General features: G+C 39.5%; 2 protein-coding genes across 5 annotated transcripts in view; one reads left to right on the forward strand and one right to left on the reverse strand.

Moving 5' to 3' along the window:
• ASL (argininosuccinate lyase) overlaps positions 1–8,341 on the reverse strand; it is a 31,244-nt gene extending 22,903 nt beyond the window's left edge. Inside the window, exons 1-2 of one of the 3 annotated variants that reach the window (XM_075195030.1) lie at positions 8,320–8,341; positions 6,202–6,254 (exon numbers count right to left, since the gene is read on the reverse strand). In XM_075195030.1, the coding sequence (XP_075051131.1) occupies positions 6,202–6,213 (12 nt within the window). In that variant the 5' untranslated portion in view covers positions 6,214–6,254; positions 8,320–8,341. Of the gene's footprint in view, positions 1–6,201; positions 6,255–6,617; positions 6,641–7,982; positions 8,074–8,319 lie in introns of those variants that run through there. The other 2 variants (XM_075195028.1, XM_075195029.1) reach the window with 2 other exon arrangements.
• CRCP (CGRP receptor component) overlaps positions 8,141–17,247 on the forward strand; it is a 30,413-nt gene continuing 21,306 nt past the window's right edge. Inside the window, exons 1-3 of one of the 2 annotated variants that reach the window (XM_075195033.1) lie at positions 8,141–8,187; positions 9,111–9,147; positions 10,171–10,269. In XM_075195033.1, coding sequence (XP_075051134.1) covers positions 8,183–8,187; positions 9,111–9,147; positions 10,171–10,269 — 141 coding nt within the window. In that variant the 5' untranslated portion in view covers positions 8,141–8,182. Of the gene's footprint in view, positions 8,188–8,611; positions 8,681–9,110; positions 9,148–10,170; positions 10,270–17,247 lie in introns of those variants that run through there. The other variant, XM_075195031.1, reaches the window with a different exon arrangement.

A 17,247-nucleotide genomic window follows, 5' to 3' on the forward strand; every position in this document is an offset into this window, starting at 1 on the left:
CAGCACCCCACTCATCTATCCTAGTTATCAGAGCAGTCTGGTTTCTACCAATACATCATTCAGTGCTTCTAAATGTATGTAGTAAGTCCCATATTACAAGATTATAAAACGGTTAGTGTAGGTATCCATCTGAAAGAGGTCACCTTGGCGTGGTAGATGGCCATCTACAGTTTGATCAAAATGTGCACGAAAAACCTCATGTTTATTCTAGAAGTCATATTATAGAGATTATATTACTGCAGAATTTAACATATTTATGCATAATTAGAGACAGCTATAAGTTCCTAGTCTTTAAATTGTGCACCTGCATCTGTATTTTGGATTGTACAACAAATTTCATATGGATGCTTCTTTTACAAAATAAAATAAAAATACAACCCGTAATTCTTGCTACTGATTATTTCTCATTTCTTTCATGAAATAAAGACAATATTCTGTACTGGAATTTGAGAGATCTGGTACACAGCCAGAACATCATGTGCTATTGCAAAATTTCAGTGACATCTCTGGGTAAGTTCAATGAAAACCAGACTTCACTGAATGAATTTAGGACATCAAAGAAACATTACAGATCAAGTGACCACCACCTATTGTGTAAGACTAGTCACAGGGCATACTGGGCACTGATGCAGATATGAGTATTAAAAACTGACCAGGATTCAAGTCATGTAGAATAGAGAGAAAAATATAAAAAAAAGTGTTAGCACCCTGATGAATGTGGCCAATTATGGGATTGTAATTGGCAATAGTAAAGTTTTTGTGTTAGTGCACACTGCTACATGTGCTTTCTGACTTGCAGAAGTCGGCACTTAATACATTTTCCCCCTGGAATGTTAATAGACTTCAAGGACGCTATTGTTTTTTAGAGAAAGTGTTTTATGGTAAAAAAATATTTTGATTTGTCAACAGGCCTAAATTTGTGGGAAAAACAACAACATAGGTTTAGGCGGCTAGGTTGCAGAGGTGACACTGAACTCCCTTTACAGACGATTTATTTATTTTGCATTGTAATCTATAATACACAGGTGATGCTACTGTAAATATAAACTTGTGTAACTTATGTCCAAATAAATTGAGATTTTTGATGTTATAACTTCAAACTTCATTAGAAAAAACTTGTGTAAAATGTTAAACGATATTAGAAGTTACATTTGATGACTTATATGATTACAAAACTCATAAGGGAAGTGCAATCTCCATTTATTTATTCTATACAGATGGGATGAAGTGATGTTTGGGACAAAGGAAAGCTAGGATAGTACAGTGTGTGCATGATTGCGAACAGATGCAGATCAGCAGAGAGAGGGATATATACACCTGATAACACAGGTACATGGATGACCCTAGGTATTAACTCTAGCCTAGTAGAAGTTTATATGCAGTACTGTAGCGCTGAGATAGGAGGCAGTAACCAGAAACAGAGGATGAAGTCAGGATCAGTCCAAGGGTCAGGGGCCCATAGGAAGCAGTATAAATGGGGGCAGGCCAGAGGTCAGGGTTGATAGCAAGCAGGGAGAATCCAATAAACAAAGCCAAGGTCAGGGGCAATCAAAATTCAAGCAGGGTCCAGAAACAAGTCAGGGGTCACAACAGGAATCAGGCAGTGTATCCAAAGGACTGGAGATGGTCAGCAATGTGAGGCACAAAACGCTATAACCAGCAGGGAGGCCAAGCCCTCCCTGACTTAAATAGTGAAAGCAGCCAATCAGAACATAGAGCATCAGCCCTCCAAATCAGGCACAGCAGGCTGCAAGATTAACCTGGGTGCTCTGCGCACATGTCATGACTGTCAGATCTTTTGCATGGGACTTGGTGGTGAACATCAGAGCATCCCGACTCTTGCTCTGGCAACAGCTGGGACGTGGGGGTGGAAGGGATGTCCCAGCTGTCAGGGCAACAGCGGTCCTCAGTGAAAAGAGATGAGCCGTGGTGGCAGTTCGTAACACTCCAGTAGGTATATAGTATGACTTCTTCCCTAGGCGTCTGAGTAACTTCTGTGTGGAGCTTGTATGTTCTCCCCGTGTTTTTGTGGGTTTCCTCCGGGTGCTCCGGTTTCCTCCCACACTCCAAAATCATACTAGTAGGTTAATTGGCTGCTATCAAAAATGAACCCTAGTCTCTCTCTCTGTCTGTGTGTATGTTAGGTAATTTAGACTGTAAGCTCCAATGGGGCAGGGACTGATGTGAATGAGTTCTCTGTACAGCGCTGCGGAATTAGTGGCGCTATATAAATAAATGATGAAGTTCTCCCTGAAAAATATAAACCGACAAAAATGTGGGAATATTGGGGCTGCCATCGAGTCTTCAAGGAAACAAAATTAGTAGTAAACATTCATAATATTTTCTTATTTCCCCTTCAGATGCCATGGCAGCACTTACATGGAGATGTACCCTAGTAATACCAACATGAGGTGGACTTATAAGTAACCAAACACCAATCTTTAATGCAAATACAAAAATTTTATTGATCCACTGCCTGAAGGATTCTCCTTCCGAACTGGGCATCAGCCAAGGAGACCACATCCAGACCATAATGTCTATTGAAGGTATGAACACACAGTGCTCTCCAGAAACTGTCCACTTATGCCTGAGCCCTGTGTGCTCAAGAGGTCGCTATGACCCTTGTGGAGTGTGCCCTAAGGATTCCAGACAACGGACATCCATTTCCTCTTCACCGTTCTGTCTTGCACGATGTAGTTTAATTTCCCTGTCACCCCAATGTAGTCTAGGTAGGACTAGTAATTTGGTAAAGGTCCTTGGGGATGTAGGCATGCCAAATGGTATAGAAGTAAACTGGAAATGACACCATAGAAAAATATGATGCTGCAACTCTATACAGAAATGCTTTGTTCACACAAACAGATTGAGTCTTCTTCAGTTGAGCACAGCTCAAACATCTCCTTATTCTGTAGTAGAATTTGGAGTAAAAACTGGCATGTCTAACTGATGTGAACTAAAGTAACAACCTGCTGAGCAATGCTTTCAGCTGCACTGGGGAAGACGGACTGTCATTTTAAATAAAAATATTCCTCCTGGGTATTTCTTGAAATTCTGTTTTGTATCCCTTGTTAATAATGTCCCATACCCAGCGATCCGGAGTGGCAAGTTTCCATACCTCCACATAGTTTTAGATCCTGCCAACCCACCAGACTGGCTGGAGGTTGCACCAACCCCAAGTCATAGGGAATTTTTTAGCTGCCTTTCTTCCTTACCCTTGAAGGGACAAAACGTGAGCCAAAAGATAAAGTGCATTCAAAAGGAAGGGTTGTCAGAGGAGTCCTGGGTTTGCCTCCCAGGAATGCACTGTTGAAGCCACACTCCTGGCACAAAGTGTAATTGAATCCTAAGATGACTCGCAATGGAAAATAAATCAACCCTTTTGTTCATGTCCTCAATATTTCTGAGTAAATAATCTGTATTAATTATATTATAGACCTCCTTCCACAAAGTATCTGTCCACATTCTAAGTGTCCAGGAGACTGAGGCTATCACCACTCTGGTCTTAATTACCATTCCTGAAGCAAAATGAAGTTTCTTAAAACATTTCTTCATTTTCCTGTCCATTGAATCTTTCAATCTCTTCCATCATCCAGTGGAACAGTAGCCTTAGCTGAAATATTAACTACAGCAGCATCAATTTTAGGCACTGAAACCCACTTCACAGCTTCACTATCCTAGATAGGGTACATACGATTGTCTCCTTCGATTGGATGTGTATCCAAGTGTTCCAATTTCTTTATCAATCATATCTTTAATTAAACAATGTACCAAGAAGGCTCTGTGCTTCTGCTGTTGATCCTCAAAAAAAAGCGCATTGTAACGAAGTTAGGACTGAAACGTCCTGCATCCCCATTGCCTTGTTAATGTGTTTAATATAGAAGTAGTGGAAGTACTATTTAAATTATCCGAGATCTTTCTTGAGCTCACCTTCTTTTCTATCATATGAGTACCCCTATTCCACTAGTGAATCTAAAGATCATGAAGTCGAGGGTCCTGATATATCATCCAGCTCCCCATATATTTTTGACCTTCATCTTATTAACCCTTGAAGGGCATACAAATCTTCTTCTGTCACAGAAGATTTTCTCATCCAATACACCAATTCTTAAAACTGTTCAGGAGGTTGCACAGGATTTACATCAGGTTGAGGAATACAGTCATCACACAGAGCCTCTTTATGATCCCTAGCTATTTCCTTATCACATGCTCCTCAAATACACATGTAAATGTTATCCCTCTTCTTTCCACTGACAGGCTCAGAAGCGGTACTAAAAAGAGAAAAACACTAACTGACTCTCACATAGCAAAATAGAACCCCTGACGAGGGACTTACCCAAGATCGTGCTCTTCGACTACTCTGGGTCAGGTTCAGACTCCATACTCAATGTAGCTGTGTTGCATTATCTACTGCTATAAACAAAGCAGGACTCCACTGTTGCTTGCTGTCCACTTTCCCCGCCAATTCATACACCGCCTGACCTGGACAACACTGCTGACGACATGGAACTGTCAGCATATTGACCATAATGCTCTGTCTACTGACAGATGTTTTAAAATCCCGCGTACGCTGCCTATGGCAGCAAGCTAGCACGACTTCCTCGGCTGAAGAGACCCCTAGGGAAGGAGGAGTCACACCATACACTTTTTGGAGGAGTTTCCTTTTCCAGACAGCATGGCGTTTCCATATTTTCTGAATTCCTTACGCATATTACCACTAGATTGGCATGTGCAATCCATTCTTTAATAATGAATGATCTTTATTGCATTTGGGGCGCATTGTGAGGCAATTGACTGCGAATAGGATACATTCAGCAAGCAATGCCGTGAAACCACACTTCTCCAGCCATTGAACCAATGTCATTTTGATCCAACAAGCCTCACTGTAACCCATACAAAGAAAAGCAATTTCATTTACATCATAAAAAAAAATAAAGTGTATTTGTGCTGCACATGGCAGTCTTACAGGTTTGTTAATGACCCTTAGTGACATTGTGATAGCATGGTGAAATGTTTACTTACTTCTAATATGTTACATGAAGCAACCAATGAGTGGCTTTTGTACGTATAATAACTGAAGTGATTAGCTTGGAGAAAAACATTACAATTTTCCATGGTACGTGACCCTCTTTTCAGGCTATAGCTTCACAGCCACAAAACTTTTTACTGTTTGTAAAAAAGCCCTCTCCCCTAGTCTGGTGGCAATAATGGGTGGTGAATAAAGCAGAAGATAACTTACAACCATTTGCACCAAGTAAAACTCACTCTTTTCTGTTGACATATTGTATGCATTGTTCATTGTTTGATACGTATAAAAATAGTCAGGTTCTGGGCGCTTGTAAAGGAAAGATATATCAATTTAATATGGATAGGTCCACAATACGCTCCGGCCGGAACGAGACAGCTTAGATGTGTTAAACAATTAACATGCATCAATTGACACTGCCGAAAACAATGATAATGGTAAAAAACACTACAAACTCAGTGTGATTGCAAATATGGTTAGAGTGCACTTGCAAGCTACTAAAATATGAAATGACAATTGATATGAACCGCAAAAAGAAAATGTAAGGAAATATAATGTCCAGAGTTGTAAAATAAAAATGTTGGTGATGATGAAAAATGCAAGCAAAAATGAAATTGGTAGCCGTTACTCACATGAAGCAGGGATGTCTGGCTGTCTATAATGCAGACAGGCACTTAGTAGCGGTCCCAGAGTCTGTGCTGATGAGGTTAGATATAACGTTGATTTCAATGATAAAAAGCACCCAGCAGAATGCCAATTATTAAAACAAGAATGAGGAAGAAAGTTCTTCTAGTTCCTAAAAGGAAATCCTCTCCTTCTTGTTGAAAGAAAAAATGATCCCGCTCAAATAGCGTGTGCACGCTGCGGGATATCTCCGTGTTGAGATTAAATGTATGGATATCAAAAATGCCTCCAATAATGGACAGGTACCCAGCATTGTTCATTGTTTTCCCAAAACATACTCACCAATATCAATATACTAATCAATATTTTGGTATTATCATTGCACCACTCAACAGCATTTTTAACATGAACAAATAATGTAGATAGGCTACTACGTATATGGAGTCAATGCATCCAAAGTCACATAGAACCCAGTTTAAAATAAAGGATATTGTACATCTTTATCAAACTATACTAAGCCAACATTTTCCAGTTTTCATGTAATTAAAACATACCTCTGCTGTCATTTTGTTGATTTTAGGATATCTTCAATTGTACAAATGGAAGTCTGAAAAAAAAATAAAAAAAATTAAGCAGGTTTATTTTAAATGTGAAACATGAAGTCACTACTGTAGGGCCCTTTTTATGCTTCATCACACACTGAAGCACTTTTTTTAATAAAAAAATTATTAGCACACAGAGCAAAACCCTTAACTAAGACAGGAATTCAATTAGCCCTGAGGAGCTGCTGAACATCCTCTCCATGTCCAGCTGCACACATTGTCAGCTAATACAATACAGAAATCTCTGCTGAGATTTTAGTAAAGACTCTGATGCGATGTTTCTCTGTAGAGACAAATCACATCAATGGACAATTCGTGGCCAATTGGATTCTCACTTAAGTGTATTAATGTAACAGCTAGCCATGTACTTTGTTCCAAAGAAATTGGTGTGATGTTGCTTTTTATTCCAATCAGCAAGTCTGTCACCTAGGCTCCCTTTTTCTCTTGTGCTCATACTTTCACTACTAAATTTGAAGAAGTTCTGAAATCTCTCTTTAACCTTATCAGCTACTGACTGGAGGAGGTGCATTTAAAATCCAAAACTATTGCGAAAACACAGATGATTTATTCTAATACAGGAACAAATCATTAAATATAGGAATACAAAGATCTGACAAATTATATGGATAATGGTGAAAAAAACATGGAAAACATTCCAAATGTACACAAACTTATATATATATATATATATATATATATATATATCATATTTTAATTTCACAGATATGCACACACATAAAAGGTACATGTTTGAATACTAAAGGCAATTTAAGAAAACGTTACAGAAATGTCATTTTGTGATGTCTAGTCTATTTTTGCGCAATTCCACTCATTTTTATATGCAAGCACTGCAGGCCAAGATTGGGGCATCTGGGAGCATACAACACTTTGCATCTTCTGATGAGATGAGCAGATTGGAGTTTCTTGCAAAATAAATGAATGTCCATAAAAAGGTGTTTTTATCTCCATTATAAGATTATTTAAAGGAGATAACTGGTGGGAGAAGGTGCATTTAGGGCAGTGATGGGCAACAAGTATGCCTGCTGATATGTTATTACAGATGTGTCTGTCTTAAAATGTATTGTTTTCATTTATTACTGATATTATGGGTAATGTGAAGTCCTTCTGAAGATCAAATGCCCACACAATGTTTCAGGACGTCCATCACTGATTTAGGGGGTGCTCTCTGTTTTACAATTACTCAATATTTTCCACACTGAAAAAGAATTTGAATTCTAAGGGTGCTCAGGAGGTGACACTAATCCATTGTTGCTCTAAATTTACAATGGGACATCCTCTGCACCTTCTAGGTGCACATTACAGGTAAAGTGCATTTCTACAAGCATTTTGAGTAATGTAATAAAAACCATGCAAACACACCACAGAGACACCTGATAAACACTACACGTGCAATAAGTGAATGGGTAGCTGGACAATTAGGTGTATTTAAGGAAACAGAATTGCTCTGTACACCTGCATATTTTCAAAATGACTTTTATAGAGAAATAATTGGACAATCACTATATACTCAGTCTCAGAAGATTGTCTGTCAACAGCAGGCTAATGTGACTGAAATTGACAATATACAGTTCATTTGGCACTTTGCTGACAGACAGTATTTCCAAAGCATTCCTATTACAAAATGATAAACAGCCTGAAACTGTATGAAAGTGTGGTTCACATATACAAAGATACTGATTTGCACTAACAGTGACACAGACATAGTTTCTCACCTGGTCTGTGATGTCTTCCTCCAACCTGAACAGCATCTAGTGAAGCTCAGCCCAGACGCTTATTATACCACACCTCTAAATCGTCATGTTACGTGTAGCCAGCCTCCTCCGATTCATATCACCAATCACAGCCAGCAGGGTGGCTGGATCAGTCTGTCGTGTATGTGTCCTACATGCTTTGATTATGTGGGACTCGTAGTATGTGGTACTGCAGCTACTTGTGTTAAAATATATTATTATCCTAATAATAAACCTAATGTGGTGTTACAGTGCTCAGCGTTCTATTATAGATCTCTAGTTTCTTGTGCGGCTCTGTGCACATCGGGAGGACTCTCACCTGTCAGCTGTCAGACATGGATTAGATCCCAGCCAAATCCATCAGTAGTTCATTAGCGGTTTATATTTTCCAGTGTACTCCGACAATACATTACTCCTTTAACTAACCGATGTATTTAAGCAATCAAGTGAGTTTTAGTTAGGAGCTGAATCATCCGTGAGATAGAAATACATATTAATGGTTCATTTCTTTCGAGTTTCAAAGTAGTATGATACTTAATGGAGGAAATAATATAATATTTTAAAGAAATCGTCTTTTATTAAGTGGAGCTAGAACGTTATTCGGAACCTTTGTACCCGTCTTAATTTCCGGGGGACTGAATAGCGTGTAGGACCGCCAGGAGACCCAGTGCCATGGAAGTGTAAGATCATTATGTGAAGCATAGTGCAAACTTAATCTAGGGATATATATGATACAGCATATGTGTAACTGTATTACAGCACGTACAAACTAACAATCTTATAATTATCTAGTAATGATAGGCTCATAGTTTACACTCTAAGGGCTAGATTTACTAAACTGCGGGTTTGAAAATGTGGAGGTGTTACCAATCAGCTTCTATCTGTCATTTTGTAAAATGTACTAAATAAATGATAACTAGAATCTGATTGGTTGCTATAGGCAACATCTCCACTTTTTCAAACCCGCAGTTTAGTAAATATATCCCTAAGTCCTATTCTGATGGTGAACCTTATGTATTGTGATATTTTGAAACCTATAGTGTAACAGTGATTCATTTAAAATGTGCCTTAATTTGTAATTTACTGTAATATTTCTTAATCGTTTTTCAGGCAGGATGCAAACGCAGCACTGCTAAGTAATTATGAGGTATGTATACATGTATATACGTAGGATATGGTTGTTTCCCAGATTGCTCTTTGAGAATAGAGTTTACAAGCAGGAAACAAAGTGTGGACCTGCTATTATACTAAAGTTATATCAGATAAATTGTAATGCTTTTTTGTGACATGGTGTGTTTAACTTTCTGCCGGGTTAGGTTGTGTGTGTATTGCTTAACCAGGTTATAACCTTGTTATTGGGAGTGGTGACACATATTATAAAGATAATGTCAGTCTCCCTAAAAAACAAAGAGACATCATGTTTGTATACCTACAGTATTGTGTAATATTTGTATTCCCTAAAAAACAACGAGACATCATGTTTGTATACCTGCAGTAATGTGTAATATTTGTAGAAGGAAAAATAGGGATATATTTTATATATACACACACACACACACCACATTAAATTAAAACTAGTTGTCACAAACTCTATATTTAAACTGCTACAAAGATGTAACCATGTTACATTTATATTAAGCACTTATTTATTGGAATCTCTGTAACCATTCAGTGAGAGTACTTTTATCTTGTGCTAATAGTATGGCAGGAATAGCTGGCATTACAAATATCCTAGTATTAGGAGCTGATAATTTAATGCTCCCCTGACAACGATATCAGTTGAGAGCTAGTCCAAAGTACGGTCTTGTTTTTTGGAGGTATGCTGAGTAGGAGCTGTTAATAGGTGCCAATAGCTTGGAGTTTTACTATAACTGGTTATTATTTGTTATATTTTTTTTTTTACACATCTGTGAATTGCAGACAACATAGAATTTCATATTAACACGTGTTGCTATTAACAAATAGCTAGTAGTGTCATGGCTCAGTGTTCACATATCTGTCTGCAGTTAAAACATTATTATTCACTCTTTGTATTTATTGTCCTAATAAATGTTATGTGTTTAGACTGAATAGCATGTGTATTGGTAGGATGGATAAGATCATTCATTTTCGATTATTGAAAACAATTTGAATGAACATCTCTTTGATCTATGAATCTTCTTTGTTAAAGGTATTTAAGCTACTTACTGACTTGAAAGATCAGCAGAGGGAGGGGAGAAAAAATAAGAACAATGTTGGCCAGCAGAATCTTAATACCATCATGTATGAGGTGAGTTTGAATCCTTGTAATAGTGCTTCGTATAAATGTAACACCCTTATCTCTGGGTCAGCAGAGCCCACCTAATATGTGAACGCCCACAGAGCTACTGTATAAGATCTATTTCTCAGTTTTTGGCTTTCTGATTTTTATACTGTAAGGGCTTCAGCAAAATTGGGGAAATGCACATTATGAAATTGCATAAATGATTATGCACCGTTAGTGTTGCCAGCTGGTTGGTATGTTATCAGCAAAAATGGGACTACTTTGTACTTCATTATTATGACAGAAACATAACCGGTTTAGGAGGGTGGTATTATTCCAGAAAAGGTGGCAACCCTATGCACAATACCAATATATTAACACACCACTGCTAAATCGAAAATATATTACCAGCGGAACACAAACAGACAAAACTTTCTTTACTTCATTCACGGCCGGAGAACATAAGCACACACACAGGTAGGTTGTAGTATATGCTCTGAGTATATCTAGACAAATCATCCACTATATATAACGTTTCAGTCACGTAGACATTTTAGCACTGCGCAAGTGTGAATTAAAAAATGCAGTATCAACAGATATTATATGTCCTGGGAAACTGGACATAACTGTTACAAATCATAGTTGCAGTTCTTGCATGTCATTGAAACTTGCTAATAAAACTAAAGCCTATTGTTTTTCAGCACATAAAAATATTTCTTTGGTTAAGCTATAATTCAAATGTCAAGCACTCTTAAAGGTAAAATACACATTATCAGATGACTTTTATATTATATTTGAAGCAATCATACAGGCGCAAAACACATTATTAGATGACTTCTATATTCTAATTTCTCACCACACATAGGGACACAGAATCATACACACTTAAAGCATACTTATATACTATGTACACTATAAAGAAACACCCAAGAAACAAACCGACGCTTGTGTAATCATGAGGTGCAGTCTTGTACACAGATGTCTGGGTGAGCTGTATATGCATCACTTGTGACACCCTCTGATATACTACTGCGTTATTGTAGAATGTTTTTCATTTATTTTATATGTATTTTATTGAAAAATATTCTAAGATTAACATATTTTTGGTGGGAAAGGATACAGAATAAAGAAAAGGGAGGGTAGACTTTACTGACCAGTGACAACATATAAATTACGGCTAAATACCATTATAAACAAGTTGTAGCTTTAACCTATGGTCAGGTATGACTTAGTTCAGCACTGGCCAATTACCAGTTGCTAAGTGTTGCATGAAAAGAAGTACAGGGGAGGATGGTTTGGGTGAAGGGATGTTAGTATGGGGATACGGGATAGGAGGGATCCAGGTCGTCTCTTCCAAAAATCTCACTCATTTGGCCTTTAGTTAAGAGAAATTAGAAGTTAAATCAGAGGCATCATAGTAGATAAGATAGAAGACTATGTAATATGAAATTTGATAGGTCAATCGTGTAAAATACTTGATATATATTCAAAGTTATTATATCTGCTACATTCTATTGATTCCAGCTGTTATAAAGGGGGGTTACTTTTTCCCAGTAACGGACTACTGGGTATTTTGCTGCATTGAGAATATGTCCTATTAGCCGTTGTGTGGTTGGTGGTATCCAGGGGGTGCTGTGTGATAATATATAAGGGACAGTGTTGAAATATTGATCCAGTTATTTTCTGTATTAGTTCATGAAAATATTGCCAATAACCTCATAAGTTTGGGCAGCTCCGCCAGATGTGAATGAAAGTGTCTTCTTGACAGTAGTTCCATCAGCATGCTTAGGAGGATTTGGGATAGACTGCATGAAGTTGGGATGGGACCAGGTACCAACTGTAAATAAGGTTGTAAGCATTTTCTTATTACACAGCTCGAACTCTTACTAATCATTTTAAATTTTACATGCAAAGTCGCCGATCTCCCGCGAGATGAAAAAACCGGAGCATAATACATTTCCCTCTAAATCTTATATGAAACAACAAGAGTAACCCCATAATAACTGATTTGCTGCCATTTTAACAACAAAGCTTTAGTTTTCCTCAGCATATTTGTATTTATTGACATGAGTGCTTGCATTTCTAAACCAGTAAGACAGACTGTGTCCATAGTTTAACAGTCAAAAGGACTGATTGACACAAGTCTGTAATATTAGCCGGATAATTCTTGTTTGACTCTACCAAGCACAGAAATGTCAGTAAAGCATTTCTGTTTCATGCTGCAAAACATGTATTATGTTAAAAAAACGAATTCATTTGTCTGTGTAACATACTGTACCTTGTGAACATTTAAGCACATCTATGCTGTACTGGCTAGGGTGGCCTTGGTCTCTAACAACCCTGTGATGAAACTAGTTTGAAATCATCTTAACCAGCCTGTCCCTTGTTTCTCACAGAATATGAAGCATAACAACATGTACTTTTTATAGCCCTGTTAGTGTTCCCCAACTCACCAGTGTGCAAATGCAGTGTCTAATTGCATGTGGATAAGGGGATAAGCCAAGTCTATATAGGTGACTTTTTTTATTAATTTAATCCTCTTGTCTTTGTCCCTTAATTAACCTGAGTACGTCCCTGTTGTCTCAAGTTATATTCTATCAGGCTCCTTGGAGTCATCCCAGCAGAGAACAAAGGGGGGTATTGTGATTAGAAGGCACAGCCCTGTAACAGCCACTTTTAAACAGACAGCCACTATATAAGGCCACACCTGACCCAGTCCCTGGATCAGGGGAAATCTTCAGGGTATAGAGCGGCGGTTCCCAAACTGTGCGCTGCGGCTCCCTGGGGTGCCGCGGCGCTGTCACAGGATTGCCGCGATCGCCTAGAAAAAAAAAAGAAAATAGAAAAAAAAAAAACAACTTACCCATCATCCAGCGCCGGATCCTCCTCTTCACTGACTGCCGGGGGCGTGACCTCATCATGTCCGGCAGCCTCAGTGAGCAGCAGCAGAGAAGACGTCAGGGAAGAAGGTAAGTAAAGGAGAGTGAAGGGGGGCACTGAGAGACACGCTGAAGGGGACAGAGAGACAAGCTGAAGGGGACAGAGAGAGGCTGAAGGGGACAGATAGACGCTGAAGGGGGCAGAGAGACGCTGAAGGGGGCAGAGAGACGCTGAGGGGGGCAGAGAGACGCTGAAGGGGACAGACAGACGCTGAAGGGGGCAGACAGACGCTGAAGGGGGCAGACAGACGCTGAAGGGGGCAGACAGACGCTGAAGGGGACAGAGAGAGGCTGAAGGGGACAGAGAGAGGCTGAAGGGGACAGAGAGAGGCTGAAGGGGACAGAGAGAGGCTGAAGGGGACAGAGAGAGGCTGAAGGGGAAAGAGAGACGCTGAGGGGGACAGATAGACGCTGAGGGGGACAGATAGACGCTGAGGGGGACAGATAGACGCTGAGGGGGACAGAGACGCTGAGGGGGACAGAGACGCTGAGGGGGACAGAGAGACGCTGAGGGGGGCAGAGAGACGCTGAAGGGAACAGACAGACGCTGAAGGGGGCAGAGAGACGCTGAAGGGGGCAGAGAGACGCTGAAGGGGGCAGAGAAAGACGCTGAAGGGGACAGAGAGAGACGCTGAAGGAGGAGGGCAGAGAGACGCTGAAGGAGGAGGGCAGAGAGAGACGCTGAAGGAGGAGGGCAGAGAGAGACGCTGAAGGAGGGGGACAGAGAGACGCTGAAGGAGGGGGACAGAGAGAGACGCTGAAGGAGGGGGACAGAGAGAGACGCTGAAGGAGGGGGACAGAGAGAGACGCTGAAGGAGGGGGACAGAGAGAGACGCTGAAGGAGGAGGGACAGAGAGACACTGAAGGAGGAGGGACAGAGAGACACTGAAGGAGGAGGGACAGAGAGACACTGAAGGAGGAGGGACAGAGAGACACTAAAGGAGGGGGATAGAGAGAGACGCTGAAGGAGGGGGACCGAGAGAGACGCTGAAGGGGGTCAGAGTGAGATGGCGAAGAGGGGGACACAGGGTGTGAGATGGCGAAGAGTGGGGCACAATGTGATGGTGAAGGGATCTAAATACATCTTACGTCATTTTGACCCAACTACTTAAAAAACGGGACTACCCGGTAATTATTTTTGCTTAGGGGTGCCTTGGAAAAATTATGGTGACCCTAAGGGTGCCTCGAGCTGAGAAAGTTTGGGAACCACTGGTATAGAGGAAAGAGTGAGAGCCAGGGATGCTAGGTTGTCTTTCTTTTTTATTTGATCCTGGGAAGAATTCCAGCTTTCAGAACATGTGTAAAACTGTTGGATTGAGCATCCTGCGGGTATATCTGCAGCTCAGAAGAACTCCATGGGTCTTGGATTCTGCAAGTCAGGACCTACACATGATTGTAGTTCTATAAGCTAGTGGGGTAAGGGAGAGATAATTGGTAAACCTGCCTGTCATTTTTTTACTGTCTGTACATAGTAGTCTAGTGGTTATTTTTATTACAATAAATGTACTGTTCTTTTGTAACTGCATTTGCCTGAGTGACTGTAAGAACCCTAGAAGGTACTGGGTAGGCTTCCCTGGCATAGTAAACTACCCCTGCTGTGGCCAGCCAGAGTATAATGAGTATAATTGGGCCAGATAAACTCAGTATCTGCACAAACACCATAATCCGATTTTTATTTTTGCCTGCCAACTCTCATTAATAATAGCTAGCAACAAACATGGTAGAATAGAAAAGCAGAATCACCTGGCAGACTTACCTTGCTCAAAGAATTTTTACGTATTAACAGATTGAAGAAATGTGTAGTGGTTTTTTAAAAAAATAAAACAAAGTTTTTTCTTAGCTGAGGTGAATGCATACATCTGCCACACACCATCTACTCTGCAAGACAGCTATAACTTACTAAGAGAATGAAGACTGTGACGTTTTCAGTTAATTGCTGTGGTTTACTCTAAAACAATGCTAACACTTGTCCAGAGGAGGTACCAGATTACATTTTCTATTTTTATAATGTAATTTGTGAAGGTTGAGTACTAGTTTCTTGCAATAATTTCCATTTCTGTTTGGTAGTCTCATGTTATCTCTCTATTTTTCCAATAGAGGGCACCACAATTGCCAGCATGTGTACACCGTTCTTTATCTGTTTTAATGATTTCCACGTGTGCTGCAGGAACATGCTGGAATACATTTATATTTATGTTAAACATGTCATAGCTTTGTAGTCATTACATATGTATGTAATCTAGAAACTAACATTATCATTGATCGAACTAGCTAGGTTGTTCCCAAAGACATAACTGTTTCATGGTAACTTTTACCAGACCAGATTACAGCTGTTACATGAAATTATAGCTTTGAAATGTAATAGATCTCTTCAATTGCCCATTAACTTCTTTTGGAGATGGAAGGCAATCATATCTTTACATCATTATAGAATGCAGATGTGCTTTTAGCCACTAGATGTTAGGTTACATACTTGAAAGTATGTTATTGTTTAGTATAAACAGGTCACATCTGTTTATCTCCCCATGATAATATATGTATGTGTATGTGTGTGGATAATACCTCCACGTCCCTTAAACTGCAGTGGGAGAAATATGTTTTGATAGAGTGTGTGTGTGTATGTATGTATATATATATATATATATATATATATATATATATATATATATTAGAGGTGCTCCCTGACCCCTGTGTTTTGGTTTTCGTTTTGCCAAATCGCCATTGCATGTTTTGGTTTTGGTTTTGGTTTTGTTTCGCTATTTGTTAAAAAAATTACATTTTTTTTTGGCCTAAAATAACATAATTTAGGTATTATTTTGTACCTACATTATTATTAACCTCACTAACAATAATTTCCAGTCATTTCCATTCAATTTTGCCCACCTCCTAAGTCACAATATGATTTTCATACACTTTCAAAGAAAAATTGCTGCAGTTCTTGCCAGTAATAAGAAAAAGGCCATTGTCATGCCTGGGCATAAGACCAAAAATCCACCCCTTAAAGTGTGGAATTATTTTTACAGAAATCCTGACAACAGTTGTCTAGCCATTTGTAGCGTTTAGAGGTAGGGACCTTAACCATCTGGGATCCTCATCCATGTTACGTCATTTTCCAGCGAGTTCTTGGAAAGCTGTTGGGGAAATCAGAAACTTAGGTTAAAAAAAAATTACAACAAGCAGTCCAGTATCATCTGCCTCCCTTCTCTCATCTACATCCCAGCACCTGCAATCTATCCCCCCCAACACCTTCATCATCAATAGCCCCATAACCAATAATTTACAGTTAAACAATCCTTTGCAAGAGAAAGCAAGTATGAAATCTGTCACCCAGTCACAAAGTGGATCGCAGACGCCATAAGGACTATGCTAGTATTAGATCTGCGTCCAATGTCCATTATTAATGCAGCTGGTTTTAGACAGTTACTTGAGGTGTTCTGTCCCTATTACCAAATTCCATGACGACCCCATTTTACTCGAAAAGCTATTCCTCACCTCTACTAGAAAGTTCTTAAAAATGTAATCATTGGGCTACAAAATGACATTCTACCCACTGTACACTTAACCACAGATATGTGGGCAAGCGGAACTGGGCAAGGTATAGATTATATGACTCTGACAGGCCACTGGGTTGGTCATTCGCCTTCACCAGCAGGAACAGCAGCAGCATGTACCCAAGTACGTCACATTTTTCAGAAGTAGGCTACTTTGTGTATCAGCAGCTTCACTAAGAGGCATACAGCTGACAATCTGTTCCAAAAACTAAGGGATGTCATTTAAAGATCCTGCTTGGAATCTCCTGAGGATATGTCATTTCTGATGACGACCCCAATATTGGTCAAGCATTACAGCGGGGTTGAATTCCATCACATTTCCTGTTTTGCACACACAATCAACTTGGTGTTACAGAACCTTTAAAAAATGACATGCAGGGGATGCTGTTTGTGTCCGGAAAAATTTAGGGGCAATTTCAGTTTTCTGCAACAGCATGTAGGAGAATGCAGCAGCTGCAAAAAGACTAGCATTTGAGGGGAATGTACTTTAGTCCAGCGAAGTAGTCACCTGTGAA

This window comes from Mixophyes fleayi, chromosome 2, assembly GCF_038048845.1.
Source record: "Mixophyes fleayi isolate aMixFle1 chromosome 2, aMixFle1.hap1, whole genome shotgun sequence".
Classification (NCBI taxonomy): domain Eukaryota; kingdom Metazoa; phylum Chordata; class Amphibia; order Anura; family Limnodynastidae; genus Mixophyes; species Mixophyes fleayi.